The sequence below is a fragment of the Dendrobates tinctorius genome, unplaced genomic scaffold (assembly GCF_039654945.1).
Source record: "Dendrobates tinctorius isolate UK_male_01 unplaced genomic scaffold, ASM3965494v1 ptg000016l, whole genome shotgun sequence".
NCBI classification, from domain to species: domain Eukaryota; kingdom Metazoa; phylum Chordata; class Amphibia; order Anura; family Dendrobatidae; genus Dendrobates; species Dendrobates tinctorius.
In genome coordinates this window covers 34816213-34833859 of record NW_027361684.1, presented here as the reverse complement: position 1 = coordinate 34833859, position 17647 = coordinate 34816213, and the positions used below count along the sequence as shown (strand labels likewise).

The window sequence follows — 17647 nt, the reverse complement described above, 5'->3', positions numbered from 1 at the left end:
GCATTTCCGCAGCGGTTTTGGCCCTGCGGAAACGCAGCAGTTCCGCAGACATGGTACAGTACCATGTTATCCTATGGGGTTTCAAAACCGCTGTGCTCACGCTGCGTTTTTTTACGCGCGGTTTTGCTGCGGTTTACAAACCGCAGCATGTCAATAGTTTGGGCGGATTCCGCTGCTGTTTCACACCTTTAACATAGTAGAGGTGTGAAACCGCAGGGCAAAACCGGAGGTCACTTTACCTGCGGTTTTACCTGCGGATCCACGCAGAAAAACCCGCAGGTGAATCCGCAGCGTGTGCACATAGCCTAATAGAGCTGCAAAAAAAAAAAGAGCTGCATTATTCCTTCTGTAGCCCGGACAGTCCTTCAGTCATCCAAAGTCCCACTGAGCCGGTATGGCAGGGCTTTGCGGCTGTAAAGAGGACTTGTCACAAGGTCAAAAGTGGCCAGATTTTGCTCCTAATATATTAGTGGTGCTCCCCTAATTTTTTTTTTTTTTTTTTTTTTAGAAATTACCATAGGGTTACAGAGACATTGGTCATTTTTTATTTATCCACCTGCGGATTTTGCTTTGAATGAGTAACTTCCAATTTTCTTCAGAATTCACAAAGATGAAACTCTGAATCCACAACAGAAATTGCCATTCTCTGCAGGTCAGTGTGTGCACACATAGTTTTCACAGCATGTGGATGAAATGTATTCAGATCGCACCAACTTTGCTGCCCCGCTACTGGATAGATGACAAATCTGCAGTAAGTCCAACCTGTGAGGATGTGTCCTATAGGGTATGCGTGTCACAAGGATGACTTGGAAGCCCATGTTCAAAAATACAAACTCAGTCTTTAAAAAGTCTATGGGTAACTGTATGCAAAAGTTTTTTTTTTCTATCCAGTTCCAGAAAACGCCTTTCATTTTATGACCCAATAAAATATGTTGAAAAGCAAAAGAAATGACTTTAAAGCACGTGCTGATCCTGTAAATAGATGAAACGTTTGACCATTGTTTTTATTTTAGGTTATTTCATTCATGATTTTGTGGATATGCTGCAGAACCAGAAACTTCATCAGTCCTGGGAACTGCTTTTCCATCACACTGTGGTATGTAACTCTGCAGTTTTCATTACACGCGTCTTCTGCTTTATAATTCACTGGAAGAAATGCACCTTATATTCCAACTTTCAAAGGGTTAGTCCAAAAATATCAAGTTACTCACTATCCTTGAGATGAGGGATAACTTTCTCAACTCTGGGACCCCGAGCAAGTTAGAGATTAAGGCTTTGGAACCCAAAGAATGTGGCTCTGCAGCTCTGTCCTGAATGAAGTGACGATGCGCTTCCTCAACCTCCTCTTCATTCGTTGTCAATGAAACCATTGAAGAAAGCAGAGTACTGTCCCATAGACAGTGAATGGAGCCAAGGTCAAGCAAACGCACCACCACTCCATTCAAGACAGAGTTATAGAGCCCTTATATCGGTTCACTGAGGGTCCCAGCGTTCGGATACCAGCAAGTTATGCCTAGTCCCGTGGATTCGAGATCATTTTTTTAATAACCCTTTAAAGATAAAACTGTAGGGTTAAAAAGTTGATATGGCAAAATAGTACCTTGCCTGATAATTCTGTACATAGTGTAAACATGGATCTATCATATCTTTTTTTTTTTTTTTTTTTTTTTTGAAAAGTACAAATAATCAGTTTTCTAGATATTTCTATGAACAAAATGTCATTAATACATTGTTCTCCAATACTTTGTCTTATGTTACTTTGGTGAATGGCCAGAGTTTTGTGAGCTATGATCCTTTACACTATATAGTAGCTTTGGGTGTAGTCTCTTAGCAAAGAATGTGTGTGAACTCATTTGGGAGGGTATTATCGTCACCAGATACATTCAAAAGGTTCAAGGTGCCTGAAAGCCGGCAGAGCTATAGCAGATGCACCTGCGGGGAACCTAAAGCACTTAGAGGGGTTTGGAAGAATCAGTCCACGTGCACTGACACGCCCACAGTGCACTACCAGCCTAATTTACATATGGCTTCTACACCGGGTGTCTTAACTGACACATCAGATCTCTCCAAAAAAAGGAATCATTTTTGAGGGACTAGCACCTGTACAGCCACACCACTATTTCCATATGGAGAAACGTGTTCACAAGCTCCCCTCAAAGGGTTTACCAAGATTTGTGACAGATGTGTGCCTCAAATACACCTGCACCTTATTTCTTTTTTTCTCTCTTTACATAACTGCTTTTATAGCACTTTCCTAGAAAGTTTGTTTCTGCTACTATAATGAGCTGTCCGAGTGCTCCACCTGGCAAATGACCAGGGATTGGTGTCATGATTAAGGGTCTGTTCCTAGAAGCCGTCACATATCATACTCCATTAGTGAGAATCCTGGAATGTATTCTGACAGCCAAGTCTTTTTTATTGTACTTTGGCATCATGACAATAACTTGCAGAACGTGAACATGCCATGGCAAGGCGAGCAAAGCCGTTATTGTGCTATCTACAAATTATATCCTAACATTGCCTGTTTAACGCTTTTTTTTTTCTCCAAAAAAATGTCCAGAAGTTTGTAAACTAATAAATTAAATTATTCTCCACCGATCCTCTTCCATTACTGCCCAGGTCCCGTGTTGTAGTAGAAAGGGATATACGGATAAATCGGCTGCGCTGCTGATCAAGAAGAAATCCAGTGGAGAGATCATGGTGGTTGAGCACAGAGCAATTTTATTAATCTACGCGTTTCAGAGATGAGCAAACTGCTTCATCAGGTTTTTTCTTGATTGAAGGAGTTTGTTCAACTCTGAAACGCTTTTTCACACTTTTTAGCAAAATTACAGGACCCTTGTTTAGTCTCCGCTATTTATGTTAAGTCCAGACAGGCATGTGACTCTTTTAGGATTGGACAACCTTTGAAAGGATCGCATGCCTGATGGCAATCCTAATCTTGTGTTAATGTGTCTGGCCAGCCTAAGATAGGTTAGTGTTGCATTGGCTACATTTATTAAAGCGCACGTCGTTTGTTTGTGTACAAATTAAAAATATTACAATTTATAGCCTTTATATGATGTATATTCTGTAATTATATTTTTTTTTATCAGTTTTCTCATTCTATATATCCTATCTCTAATTTTCAGTTATATCTGAGCTAGAAGGAGAGGAAATATGCATGGCCCACATACACATCAAGCAAACATGAGGGATTCCTGCTCCTCTGACCTTTGTAGCATGTGCTCAGAAATAGCAGCACGGATGATATTATACCGTGGTACTAAGCAGTGTAACTCTGATTCCAGCATAAGTCTGATATAAAACAATTTTAAGAATGCTGTAGCCCCATCTCTGTCCATTTTTCCCTCACTCTGTTCCTCTCTCTATTCCTTTACCCGCACTCTGTTTCTCTCCCCTTTCTACTGACTTCAAAAGGCAAGTGTAATATTATCCCGCATTGCGGTGGCAGTCCATCTTGTTTTTTTGCAAGCTGAAGTGGAGAAAGAATCATATTTCTCTGATATTACAAAGTTTCTTATAATTTTCATGTACAATTGAGTCATGCAAAGTTTGTTGAAATTAGTGACCATTCAAAAACCTAATAAGAAAATTGCTTGTTGAATAACTGGTTGGCCAACAACTGTCACAGACACAAGATTGTTGATGACTCCAGTAAACCGAATAGGATCTGACAACCTAAAGCTCATGATGAAGAGAATGACTTTGTTCTGTCTTCTTAGTCTTCTAAGGAATGTATAACCAGGGTGGATCTTCCTTCCATAAGTGTAACCTGCACGGCCTACACACCCTGTCTCTATAGGACGCTGCTTCTATACAATATTTTCAGCACTTTGTTTGGGGAACTCTCCAGCACAACCAGATTTGTGTATTTTTCATTTGCAGTCCGTTGAGATTCTTGTTGAAAATGAAACAGAAAGACATTTCTAACTTCTATTCTACTCTGGGGATTTTCCAAGTATGGAAATGTCAGAACTTCTAGGCGGTTTTGGGGACAATCTTCAAAAAGGACTTGGCATCATATGAAAAGTTGCCAAACGAAACTTTATCAATGACTAGTTGAGGAGCCCAGCGCTGCCCGGGCATAGTAACTAACTATGGTTAGTTATAACAAATTGTAATGATTATATATATATATATATATATATATATATATATATATATATATATATATATATATACAGATGCATAAATCTTACAAACCAAAAAGTTATGTTGCTCAGTTAAATTTTAATAAATTTTAAACATAAAAGTGTGGGTCAATTATTATTCAACCCCTAGGTTTAATATTTTGTGGAATAACCCTTGTTTGCAATTACAGCTAATAATCGTCTTTTATAAGACCTGATCAGGCCGGCACAGGTCTCTGGAGTTATCTTGGCCCACTCCTCCATGCAGATCTTCTCCAAGTTATCTAGGTTCTTTGGGTGTCTCATGTGGACTTTAATCTTGAGCTCCTTCCACAAGTTTTCAATTGGGTTAAGGTCAGGATACTGACTAGGCCACTCCAACACCTTGATTTTTTTCCCTCTTGAACCAGGCCTTGGTTTTCTTGGCTGTGTGCTTTGGGCCGTTGTCTTGTTGGAAGATGAAATGACGACCCATCTTAAGATCCTTGATGGAGGAGCGGAGGTTCTTGGCCAAAATCTCCAGGTAGGCCGTGCTATCCATCTTCCCATGGATGCGGACCAGATGGCCAGGCCCCTTGGCTGAGAAACAGCCCCACAGCATGATGCTGCCACCACCATGCTTGACTGTAGGGATGGTATTCTTGGGGTCGTATGCAGTGCCATCCAGTCTCCAAACGTCACGTGTGTGGTTGGCACCAAAGATCTCGATCTTGGTCTCATCAGACCAGAGAACCTTGAACCAGTCTGTCTCAGAGTCCTCCAAGTGATCATGAGCAAACTGTAGACGAGCCTTGACATGATGCTTTGAAAGTAAAGGTACCTTACGGGCTCGTCTGGAACGGAGACCATTGCGGTGGAGTACGTTACTTATGGTATTGACTGAAACCAATGTCCCCACTGCCATGAGATCTTCCCGGAGCTCCTTCCTTGTTGTCCTTGGGTTAGCCTTGACTCTTCGGACAAGCCTGGCCTCGGCACGGGAAGAAACTTTCAAAGGCTGTCCAGGCCGTGGAAGGCTAACAGTAGTTCCATAAGCCTTCCACTTCCGGATGATGCTCCCAACAGTGGAGACAGGTAGGCCCAACTCCTTGGAAAGGGTTTTGTACCCCTTGCCAGCCTTGTGACCCTCCACGATCTTGTCTCTGATGGCCTTGGAATGCTCCTTTGTCTTTCCCATGTTGACCATGTATGAGTGCTGTTCACAAGTTTGGGGAGGGTCTTAAATAGTCAGAAAAGGCTGGAAAAATAGATAATTAATCCAAACATGTGAAGCTCATTGTTCTTTGTGCCTGAAATACTTCTTAATACTTTAGGGGAACCAAACAGAATTCTGGTGGTTTGAGGGGTTGAATAAATGACCCTCTGAATAAACTTTTCACAATTTAAAAAAAAATTAAACAAAGAAATAACATTCTTTTTTGCTGCAGTGCATTTCACACTTCCAGGCTGATCTACAGTCCAAATGTCACAATGCCAAGTCAATTCCGAATGTGTAAACCTGCTAAATCTGCAGGGGGTTGAATACTACTTGTAGGCACTGTGTATATATATATATATATATATATATATATATATATATATATATATATATATATATATATATATACCGTTTAAAAGTTCAGGGTCACTTAGAAATTTCCTTATTTTTGAAAGAAAAGCAGTTTTTTTCCAATGAAGCTAACAATAAATGATTCAGAAATACACTTTATACATTGTTAATGTGGTAAATGACTATTCTAGCTGCAAACGTCTGGTTTGTAATGCAATATCTTCATAGGTGTATAGAGGCCCATTTCCAACAACCATCACTCCAGTGTTCTTATGGTACTTTGTATTTGCTAACTGTGAAGAAGGCTAATGGATGGTTAGAATACCATTGAAAACCATTGTGCAAGTATGTTAGCACAGCTGAAAACAGTTTGGCTGATTAGAGAAACTATAAACCTGACCTTTCTTTGAGCTAGTTGGAGCATTACATTTGTTGGTTCGATTAAACTCTCAAAATGGCCAGAAAAAAAAGAACTTTCGTGTAAAACTCGACAGTCTATTTTTGTTCTTAGAAATGAAGGCTATTCCATGTGAGAAATTGCCAAGAAACTGAAGATTTCCTGCAATGTTGTGTACTACTCCCTTCAGAGGAGAGCACAAACAGGCTCTAACCAGAGTAGAAAGAGAAGTGGGAGGCTCCGCTGCACAACTGAGCAACAAGACAAGTAAATTAGAGTCTGTAGTTTGAGAAATCGACGCCTCACAGGTAAACTGGCAGCTTCATTGTCAAACACAATGTTTGACAAGTGTGTCCAACCTGTCAATCAGTTTTCCAAGCGATGCTAATTACGCTTGCAAAACGCTAGTGTTTAGCGGGAATATGCATGCCAATTCCGCATGCTTATTTCGCACAGCAGGGAGTTGCGGAATTGCCACGGAAATTTCCACGGCAATTTCGAACGTGTGCACATAGCCTAAATAAAAGCCTGGGGTCAGAATCAGAGCACTGAGGGATTTGCCCTAACTTCCATACCGAGATCCCTTTAAGAGGGAAGATGTGCCTATGGGATGGAGGATGTGTGATGGGTAAATGGGTATGGGAAGAGGGATTCATTTCTGTCATGTGCGCTCTGCTCCTTTCTGGGGGGGGCAAACAATGGCTGGGAGCTTATGTTCCCGGGGATGCTAGATTTCTGCTGAGCTGTTGTCGTGGGGTGGGAAAACTGTTGCTCATAGAAACCAATCACAGCTCAGCTTCTTTTAAAACAGCTCTGGTGAAATGAAAGATGTTTCGTGATTGGTTGATGATACACACATACATTTAATTTTATATATATAGATTTATTTTAGTTTTTATGCTAATCCTATTTTTGAAAAATGCTGACATATTGCAGTTTTCACACTGGATACTAAACGCTCGCAATAGTCTATAGAGATATGTTTAGCTCTCCAAAGTCCAGAATATTTCTAGCCCATTCTAATGCAAAACCATGAAACTCTTTAGGCTATGTTCTCACGATGAGCATTTGGTGAGTTGTTGATCTTGCAGATTTTCTGCAGCATTTCTGAACCTATTAGTTAAGTTATGTTACTTGCATTTTTTTTTTCATTGTGTTTTTAGTGTGCTTTTGATACTGCGGCTTTTGTCTTTTTGGTTTGTCAAGTTTTACATAAAGCTGTTTTGTTTTTGATGCTTCTTGGTATTTGGCTTTAACAAAACTTTATTCATACAATCGTGTGCAGATTATGGACCTGTCACAAGGTCAACGATGGGCAGATAATCTATTTTTTTACTTGTTTGTTTTTTTTTCTTTTAAGGCTGAGTGCAGACGTACTTTTTGGCCCTGCGGATTTTTCCGCGCAGAATGGAAGAAATCCGCAGGTCAAATGACCTGCATTTTTCCTGCGGATTTCTTCCATTTTTCATGCGGTTTTTGATCGCGGTTTTCCCCCTGCGGATTTGGTGACAGAGGAGATGGAAAACCGCACAAAAGAAGTAACATGCTGCGGATTTTGTACCGCAGGAAAACCGCGCGGAAAAATCCGCAGCGTCTGCGCAGCGTTTTTTTTTTTTACATTGATTTTAAGGCTACTGTACATCACAATGCAGAAATGCAACGTTTCTGCGTGGTAAAATCCGCTGCGGAAACGCTGCAAATCTGCATCGTGTGCACACAGCCTTAATCCACCTTAAAAATTTGCACTAAATAAAAAGGTCCGTATCTTTGGGACTATATGAGGGATTTTTAATGTAGCATAAAAACTGAATACTGGGGAACAGCAGGAATAATGACATAACTTATTATTTATTATTATAGCGCCATTTCTTCCATGGCGATTTACATGTTAGGAGGGGTATACATAATTAAAAACAAGTACAGTAATCTTGAACAAAACGAGTCACCAACTGGTACAGGAGGAGAGAGGACCCTGCCCGCGAGGGCTCACAGGCTACAAGGGATGGGTGAGGGTACAGTAGGTGAGGGTAGAGCTGGTCGTGCAGCGGTATGGTGGAGCGAGAGTTAATGCAGGTTGTAGGCTTGTCGGAAGTGGTAGGTTTTAACCTTCAAAAAGAACTTTTTCCATGGTAGGTGAGAGTCTGATATGTTGGTGTAGACATAAGACACAAACATATGAACAAAAACTGGTCATAATAAACCAGATACCTGAAAGTGTCAGCCGAGCGTTCATTCAACAGATGGCTATGTCTCTCGATTCTCCCATACACTTATCCCCTGAAACCAAAAAGGATCAGCTGATAAAATCCAAAGGGAGAGAGACAGGAGGCCAGCTTACACATTTTTTGGGGCTAGTCCTGTTGAAATCAGTGGGTTTAGATAACTTTCGTTTAACCCCTTAACGACAGCCAATGCGCATTAAAACAGCGGTCGTTAAAGGGCCTAATTCACTCATTGGCGTTTTAAAATGCCGATCGGGAATAAGATTATAGCGCTGCAACCCCCAACCCAATGAATAATGGCGATCACGTGAAAAAAAAAAGTGTGCCCACTATGAAAAAACCTTTCTATCTCTTCCGACATCATATACATGTCAGAGGAGAGAGAAAAGAGGTCCCCAAGCCACCCCCAGTCCTTCCGCCTCCTCTTCCTGAAAAAAAAATGGCAAGCACGGTGCGCTCACCGAGATCGGCCGGCCGGCAACAGTAGGGATTTTTCTATTGGATCATTTTGATCACTGTTATAGACCCTATCTCATTGATCAAAGCTAATAACTAGTATGTCCCCTTATAAAATGATGAACTTGGCACTCTAATATGTGAAAACAATTTTTCTTTTTTATTGGCATCCAGATCACATGTATTCTGAACGTTTTCGGTCCAGGGTAGGACCTTCATCTGAGAATTTTATGATTCACTGGATGCTGCCATAGAGGTGAGTATTTTTTTAATGAAGCGCTATTTTTATGCGACTACTGTCGCTTAGGGATGGCGCTGTGTGGATGGCCCCTCGTGGCTTTGCGGTTTGCGGTATATGCCGCTGGGTGCAGTATGTCCCCTTTGTCAGTGTGATGAACCCGCACCTCGCCACCCCACCTGATGTCACTATTATGCCAGAAGGATCACATAATGCGGTCTCCTCACTTGCACCAACGTGACGTTCCAGACCCCCTCGGGACACATAAGGTTAGCTTGGCACAGTTTTACACAGACACCCCCTGTCCACATGGACTTAGGGAGGCACGGGGAGTGAGAGGATGTGGCCCACGTAGTCACTGACATGACACCACACTCACCCACAATCCTGACATGCTGAGAGGTCCCTTACACTAGCACCAGTGAAACAGAGCAATGGATGTGTGGACTGAGATAAAAGAGCAGCCCAAGGTTAAATTATGTATTTAATCGTCTTAAGGGCACACTAGACAATACACTACATACACAATTGTCATACATATACAATATGATATGCAAATTCAATAGTGGTGGGACAAAAGCTATAAGCAGATGGATTGTGTCAATTACCGGGTTGATGTTCGACCCAGTGTGCGCTGGGCTACAGGGGGCTTGGGCTGTCAGCTGACTCCTAGGTAACTCACAGCATGTTACTCATCGTGGTCGTGACCCCCCCCTTTCATAGTGGGCTGCATGCATGACCGAGAGAGGGACTACATGGCCTTAAATTAGCCTTTATTCCCTTTGGATCACTCCCCTCTGGGCTGAACTCAAATCCCCGCTCCTGCCTCTAGCAACTAAAAACTCCAAAACCTAAGATCAGTCTTAACTCTTTAATGGACAGTCCTAGGGAGGCGGTTTTGGCTCCATTGGATCCAGCCAGGCCCTTGCTACGCATTAAGACCAAATGCAGCTTTGCCACCTGGCTCCTAATAGCAATTCTACATATCTCCCCTCCCTTGGGTTTTAAAACGGATCGAGACCCTGGAAGGCATACAGTCCATTCCAGAGATCTCAAAAATGATGGCTAGGGCGTATGGTATCTCCATAACTCCTTATGGAATTATGTTTCTAAAATGTTCTTTGGCAGCTTCAGCATTACAGTATATTGCAAAGCAAGCCTTTGTCCTACTCTGACTTGGCTGGCTTGAGGTGTGAGATCTGTCACTCTCAGCCTTTTGAGGTTTAACAATGAAGTTATATCTCCCATAGTCTTCAGTCAGATTACATTTTTTTTATTTTATAATTTATTTTTTTTTTTCATTCGTTAGGGTTGGGACTTGGGGTTAGCGTTTTTTCAAAAGTTGAAAAAAAAAATGATGACATTATGACGACTAGTGTTGAGCGCAAACCTCGGGGTTGCTCGAGCACCTGCTATACTTGGTATATACTAGAGCACCTCAATGCAAACTCATGTAGCCCTTGCACTCAATCATAATGACAACATATTCAATGTGATGGCTTAATGTTATCAAATTCTGATTAGTACCTTTGTGTTAAAAATCCTCACTATACCCCTGTATAAAATCCTTGAGGGATGTATTTTCCAAAATGGGGCCACTTGTGGGGGGGGTTCCACTGTTTCGGCCCATCAGAGGCTCTCCAAATACGACATGGCAGACATTTTTGCATTCAAAAAGTCAAACGATGCTCCCTCCTATCTGAGCCCTGACCTGTGCCGAAACAGTAGTTTCCCACACCTATCGGGTATCTGTGTTCTCTGGAGAAATTGCACAACAAATTTTGGGTTCCTTTTTTTTTTGTTATCCTTGTGAAAGTTAAAAATTTGGGGCTAAAGCAACATTTTTGTGGAAAAAAAGTAAAATGTTAATTTTTTTCCTTCCACATTCCATTAATTCCTATAAAGCACCTGCAGGGTTAATAAACTTCTTTTGGTTTTGAGGGGTGCAGTTTTTAGAATGGTGATACTTTTGGATATTTTCTGTCATATAGCTCCTAAGTCAATTCAAATGTGATACAGTCCCTAAAAAAAAAATTAAAATAAATGGTTTTGTACATTCTGCTGAGAAATTACTGATCCACTTTAAACCCTTATAACTTCCTAACAAAAAAAGTTTAAAAAATTGTGTTGATGTAAGGCTACTTTCACACTTGCGTTCCTTGGAGCTGCGCACAGCCACCGCTAAGCTCCGCCCACGGCTGTGCCTCCTCCGGTCAGCTCTGCCTATGGGTGCATGACGCTGCATGTGGCCTGCGTACCCTATCTTTAGCATTGGGCACGCAGGCCATGCGCAGGTATGCGTTTGCCGGCCCATGAGTCCTTTTGACGCTGGGCCAAATGCACCGTGTTGCATTTTGGTACGCTCGACCCAGCGTCAAAAGGACGCATGCGCCAGCAAACGCATACCTGCGCATGGCCTGCGTGCCCAATAATAAACATAGGGTACGCAGGCCGCATGCAGCGTCATGTGTCCATAGGCGGAGCTGACCGGAGGAGGGCGTGGGCGGAGCTTAGCGGCTGCCGTGCGCAGCCCGACGCAGCTCCAAGGAACGTAAGTGTGAAAGTTAGCCTAAAGTAGACATGTGGGAAATGCTACTTATGCCAGGGCATAAAAATGTAAAGTTTTGAAAACTGCAAAATTTTACAAAATTTTTAAAATTTTCATAACTATACGCATGTCACGAAAAAAAAATAATCAAAGAATCAGTTGAAGTGTTCCAGGTATTACCACATAAAGGGACACTTGTCAGATTTCAAAAAATTGGCCTGTTCCTTTAGGTCAAAATTAGCTTTGTCACTAAAGGGTTAATACGTGTGGAGGCCTTGTATATCTTGGTTAGCAAAGCAGAGCAGCCTGGGATTTGACAGATGAGTACAGTATGTTATTTTTTGTATTTCCTGCTCACTACCTACTTTCTTAAAATCCCTAGAATACAGACCTCTGTGCCATTCCCCTGCCATTCCCATTATACCTAGACAACACACTAATAAAATAAGTGATAAGATAATATCTCTGTCCATTTGCTTACACTGGATTTTCAGTACTTTCTAACAGATAACATAATGGCTTCTATATGCTGTTAGGAATATCTTTATGATCTGTATCGGCAATTTTATATGGTCTTTTTTTGTTAAAATGTAACTTTCCCGATCTTTCTCTCGATCCTTCTCTAAATCGTTACCTTACAATGTGCTTACATTTGAAATGCATGTTACAAAATGTTACAAAAAACTTTTTGGCAAGTATTTCCTAACTGGTTAGATCCTCCGCGATCAGCTGTAACTTGTGGAAGGCTAGATTCACACAACCACTTAGTGGGTATGTTTTACAGTCCATGTTACGACTGCAATTTTTCAGCCCATCTGCAGGTCCCCTGTCCTGCAGGAACAATGTCATATATGCCTTTATGGCTGTTGGTTCAGATCGGGAGATCCGCTTTTGAGCTGGAAATTATGGCTGCATCACAACAGACCATAAAATGCGACAACGGTCATGTGAATTTAGGCTGACCTGGTGGCAATTGTTTTCTGTCCCTACAGTTCTGATGAAGCTGTTAACCTGTGAACAACTGTTTTATCAGACTCGGAAAACCTGTTGAAAGAACTTGCCTGTGTGGTTGATCCCTTGATGAGTCTATAAATTTCAGCGATTATGTTCATGTGACTGAACTACCAGCATGTCTCATGTAGGTTGTTAAAGCTGCTGGATATGTAACTGTGAGATATTCAGCCACAAATATCTGACTCTTGTTCAGGGCCCCTAAATCGGGTTTATTTTATCTTTTGCTTTTCATGGACAAATTCGCCTGGCACCTTGAACATAGGATACCCAAAAATGGGTCAGACATGTGTAATGTGACGGTGTGCACATTAAAAAATGTAAATTGTGAAATCGTAACATTGTTCCCTCATTAACCTCTGACAGCTCCTTCTCAAATACAATTTACCTCTCCCCATGTAAAATAAAAACAGCCTGTACTCCGCTCTAGTAGCCAAAATTTGAGAAATTCGGCACATCCAAATGGAAAGAGATAAAAGTAAAAGTTCTTTATTGAAAATCCATAAAACCTCAAACTAGTTCGGGTAATACATTAAAATCTTCTGACATGTTTTTACAACTAAGTGCGGTTGCCAGAAATGCGTCAGAATATTTTAATGTACTACCTTAACTAGTTTGTGGTTTTATGGATTTTCAATAAAGAACTTTAAATTGTATCTACTCTCATTTAGATGTGCCAAATTTCTCAAATTTTGTCTACTACTGCTGAGCACACCAGCAAAATTCCTGGCACCCATGGCAGTTCATTCATCTATCCCACATTCAGCTAATAGAAAACAGCAGGAGGGCTCACCACCTTCTTTGTATATCTATATGTACTTAGCTCTGTTGCTGGCTTAGTTTAAGCTGGGTCTCTCAGGGCTCTCCTGACATTATGTCAAGTAATACCAGCAGTCAATCAGCGGCAGATAACAGGTTGCTTTACTTGTACTTCCTTTACACAAAACTGACATCCAGAGGAAGAGAGAACTGCTACTGCTTGCTGGAAGGAGATGCAAGTCATCGGCACATTAGTAGCCACTGATTGGCTGTAGGGCTTATGTGAAATAAGAATATAATGTGAGACCCAGCACCACCTGGCTGGAATCGGACAGGTTTTTTTTGTTACATGGGGGTAATATAGTAATTGAGAAGTGGTTGTCTGGATAGTGGACAACATTTGTTAAAGTACATAAAGAGAGTACTTGATCCTAAGTACTCAATTTAAGTAGTTACAAAAATTCTTAAATAAGTTGAGTATGGATTGCATTACTGACAATCCTTCTTATCTGAGGGGTTATCCCACAAACAGTATTCATCACCTATTCATAGTAATGGTGACTAAATATGACTGATGGGGGTCCTACATCTGGGATCTGCTGATCACAAGATTGTAGGTCCCATGTTTTGTGTGATGGGGCAGTAGTTGGCATTTGACACACATTCTCATTTACTGCTCCTATAGAGTTGAATTAATCGGTTGTCGCGCGTGTACATTACTGCAACTCTCATGTGTTCACAAAAAAGACCACGTCCTCCTGATCTTTTCCCGATTATCCTTACAGTGTAAACAGGCTGCAAAAAAGCTTGTTCGTCGGGTGACGGGATTTTTAAGCAACCGTGTAGCCGATCACTGCTCATTTAAAGGCTGCTGTAGTGTAAAGTCGGTATAAAGAGTTATTCTGTTCATAAACTGCATGGCATTATTATATCATTGTCACCTCAGGGAACTGGTTGCAAAAGTATTCCCCGGATACAACTGTCGCTGTAAGGGAGGCCATGAACCGCATTAGACTAGCCTTCGTTTCTGAATGAATTGCTATATATTTAGCTTCGCTTTCTCAGGTTTACATCACCTGCGTCCCATCTCGTTCTTCGGGCAGATTTCCTGCACGTCTTCTTTTCCTGTACTTTAATGAAGATACAGATTTTCCATACAGGAAAGAGATGTGCTATACTTGGCATTAAAACCCATGTGAGATGTATAGCCATGGATTAAGTAGACGTGGCAATAATCCTTTAAACAGAAAGATTGCTGTCAGGACGTATTATCAAACAACCCAGCCTTGTTGTGTAAATCTTTTAGCTGAATTCCAGGAGTTGTGACCTTCGAGAGCCTGCTCCACCCTCCCTGTTATCTCTAAAGTAAGGTTATGAAAGATGAAGATTATGGCTTCATTTAGGGTTTCATAATGCACCAATCTATCCTAAGGTCCCTGTACACAATAATCAGACAGACAATCATTTACAATCTCTCCCGAGTCCCCCATACACAGGAATGTTCATAGCAGTCCTGTGTTCATCATGGAAGAGCTGCTGCAGGACTCTTCTGGCTGCAGCTTTTTTCCCAGAGAACGAAAGGATTGGTGTGCCGGATCCTTCTCCCTCCCTATATCATCTGTTGGGGGAGAGTCTAGAGGTCCCCCCACACATAAGGCTGTCAGCCAATCCCACCGATATCAGTGGATTTGGACGACTTCATTCTAATGTGTAGGGGGGACATTTATATTTAAACTAGATGGAGGCTATCGCATCGGGAGGGCGGTAATGTCACGATGGGGGCAGGCTTTGCAGCGTTGAGAATCTCTCCCCCCATGTGCTCACCCACCTATCCACTCTCTCTTTCCCCATGTGCTGACTTCTCCCGTCTGTGCTCTCTTCTTTGACCTGTCTACCCTATGTGCTATCCCCCTTGTCAGCTGTCTCTCTCCTTCTTGTGCTGTGTTCTCCCCTCATGTGCTGTCCCGTTTGAGCTGTCTACCTCTGTGCTCTGTCTCTCACCCCTGTGTCTGACCGTGTACAGAACATACCACAGCAGGGGAGGAAGCAAAAGACAATACTGACATTACAGCAGGAGATCGAAGAGGATACATTTTGTGAGGTAAAATATTGTTTAAAAACAGTCAGTGAAATATTTTACCTCCTCTGTGATCCCTTGCTGTATTGTCAGTATTATCTTTTGCTTCCTCCCCTGCCCAGGAGATGTGGTATGCTCCGTACACGGTCAGACACAGACAATTTTTAAAATGAACTTTCGTTCGTGGGAAAACTCATTTAATGTGACCGACTTCCTCTGCCTGTAGACACGTTGCACATCTGCCTCCGGGATCCGCCGAATGATTCACTGCGCCTGCGTGGAATTCGCGCAAGCGCAGTGCGACGGTGTTCCACTGGTGGTACTGGGCAAGAGGCTGCGTGAGAGTGTGAGTGTGTGTGGTGCGACGGTGTTCCGCTGGTGGTACCGCACAATAGGTTGGTACCAGCAGCAGTTTCCATATTGGGACACCCATCACTTGGGTGAACCAATATGGCGGATGGTGAACTTCCTCCGCTTGGAATTCTGGGATACTGTGACATCTGGACAGAACAAGAAATGAAAACATTACAAGCAATTATATAAATAGATCAGTGACAGATGATGACTAGGTTACCTTTTCAGAGTATATAAAAAAAGACACGTCTGGTAGGGTGTTTCTGTTAAAAGAAGGACAACCAGTAAGCCAGCTACAAACGAACCTTAGGAACTCATGAGTCTATCTGGTCCTATGCCACAGAAGAGCTGCTGTAGCACAAGTTATTAAAGGAAAAGTTAATGTTGGCTTTGATAGAAAGGTCTGTGAACACACAATCAAAAGTGAAAGTTTTTTTCAGTTCACCCTTACTTGATTTTAATGGATTTTGTGGGATGAAGCACAGCATCACGTCTCTGCCAGATGTAGCGGCAAGATGCATGTATGTAGAACACACAATGCATTGTCAGACCAGTCATGTACTCTGCCCATGCTGGTGTGCACTGGGGCATGGGTTATCAGGTCAGAGTGCTGTCTCTTGCAAAAACAGACCAAAAATAATGGAAAGTATGAGCATCTGAACGTAACCTTAAAGAGGTTGTCCACCACGTTTACAATGATGACCTATCCTTATTATTAGGTCAGTGTGGTGTCTGTTGAGCACCCAGACAACACATTAACTTAAAAATACGTCCGTCTGAACCTCGCCATAATTTGTAAAGCGTCGGCCCTTCTACATTCTATTGCAAACACTTCACTGCTCTCCTCTTCTAATTATGTTCATCAGTGGCCACTATTAAAAATACTGAGAACTGTTTTGAAGTAGAGGCCGATAACTGATGTCTCGGATATCATGCCTCTCTATCCAAGGCCATGGTGTGGACTGGATGACCTTGCAGTCTGCGGAGAAAACAGTAATAAACAAGTGGAGAGTGCTCTACAAATCAAAACAGCAAAGGACCTTGGCTATGTTCACAGAGCAACTTTAGTTTGAGGTTAGTAGCTCTGTGGGGGCTTATATCTGAATCCCTAGAAAATGGGATTTGGACATTTGTGCTGACTGGGACCTTGACTATAATGATACAGACTGAATCACTGTTCTCCATCAAATGTCCTTTTTGGATAGGTACGCATATTTGAGGTATGCACCAAATTGAAGTCAACCATGTCCATGTTGTTTTCGGTGCTGCACTGTGCGAGCAGAAGAGTCCCCATCAAAAGGAGGACGACTGGCCAAGTTGCGGTTCATCACCTGACTTGCATAGTCGGGACACGCCCGGTAGATTGGTGTATGCCAATAAGTGTATAAGGCATGGAAACAATTAAAAGCTTTTTACACTGATATACCGGGCTGCGGAGCACTAATAGATAAAGGTTTGAAATTGAATTTTCAAGGTATATTGTGTGATGGGAACAATTTCCTTTTGGAAAGTTTTTCAATATGCAAAAAAGTGATGGCACACTATTCTGTGTATAAAATCTGCCTGGGCACTTGCTGTTAAACTTTATTTTAGTGTTGTGATGGTAACATCTCTGTTCAGTTCCCAAAATACATGGCTGCCCCACATGCATACACACAATTGGCATTATTTAAGCAATATGCGCTGCAGACATTGTTAAACAGGATGGTGAATCCGAGGTTCACACAAGGGAAAACTCATCAACACTGAAAGTTACAGGATTCGGAGCAGGATGTTTTATCTTCAGAATCTTTTTGAGATATCTCGGCATAGTCAGAATATAATTATGAGGACTATGTTTGTACTATGCAAGAGCCATTTTACAGAATGAGGTAAACATACACTCCTTGACATTGAAATTGCA

The 17647-nt window shown here is 41.8% G+C and overlaps 1 protein-coding gene across 1 annotated transcript in view; it reads left to right on the top strand.

The window, feature by feature from the left end:
* Window positions 1-17647, top strand: part of TLCD2 (TLC domain containing 2) — a 33329-nt gene that overhangs the window by 5664 nt on the left and 10018 nt on the right. The window contains exon 3 of the mRNA XM_073565673.1: window positions 1014-1096. Coding sequence (XP_073421774.1) covers window positions 1014-1096 — 83 coding nt within the window. The remainder of the gene's footprint in view (window positions 1-1013; window positions 1097-17647) is intronic.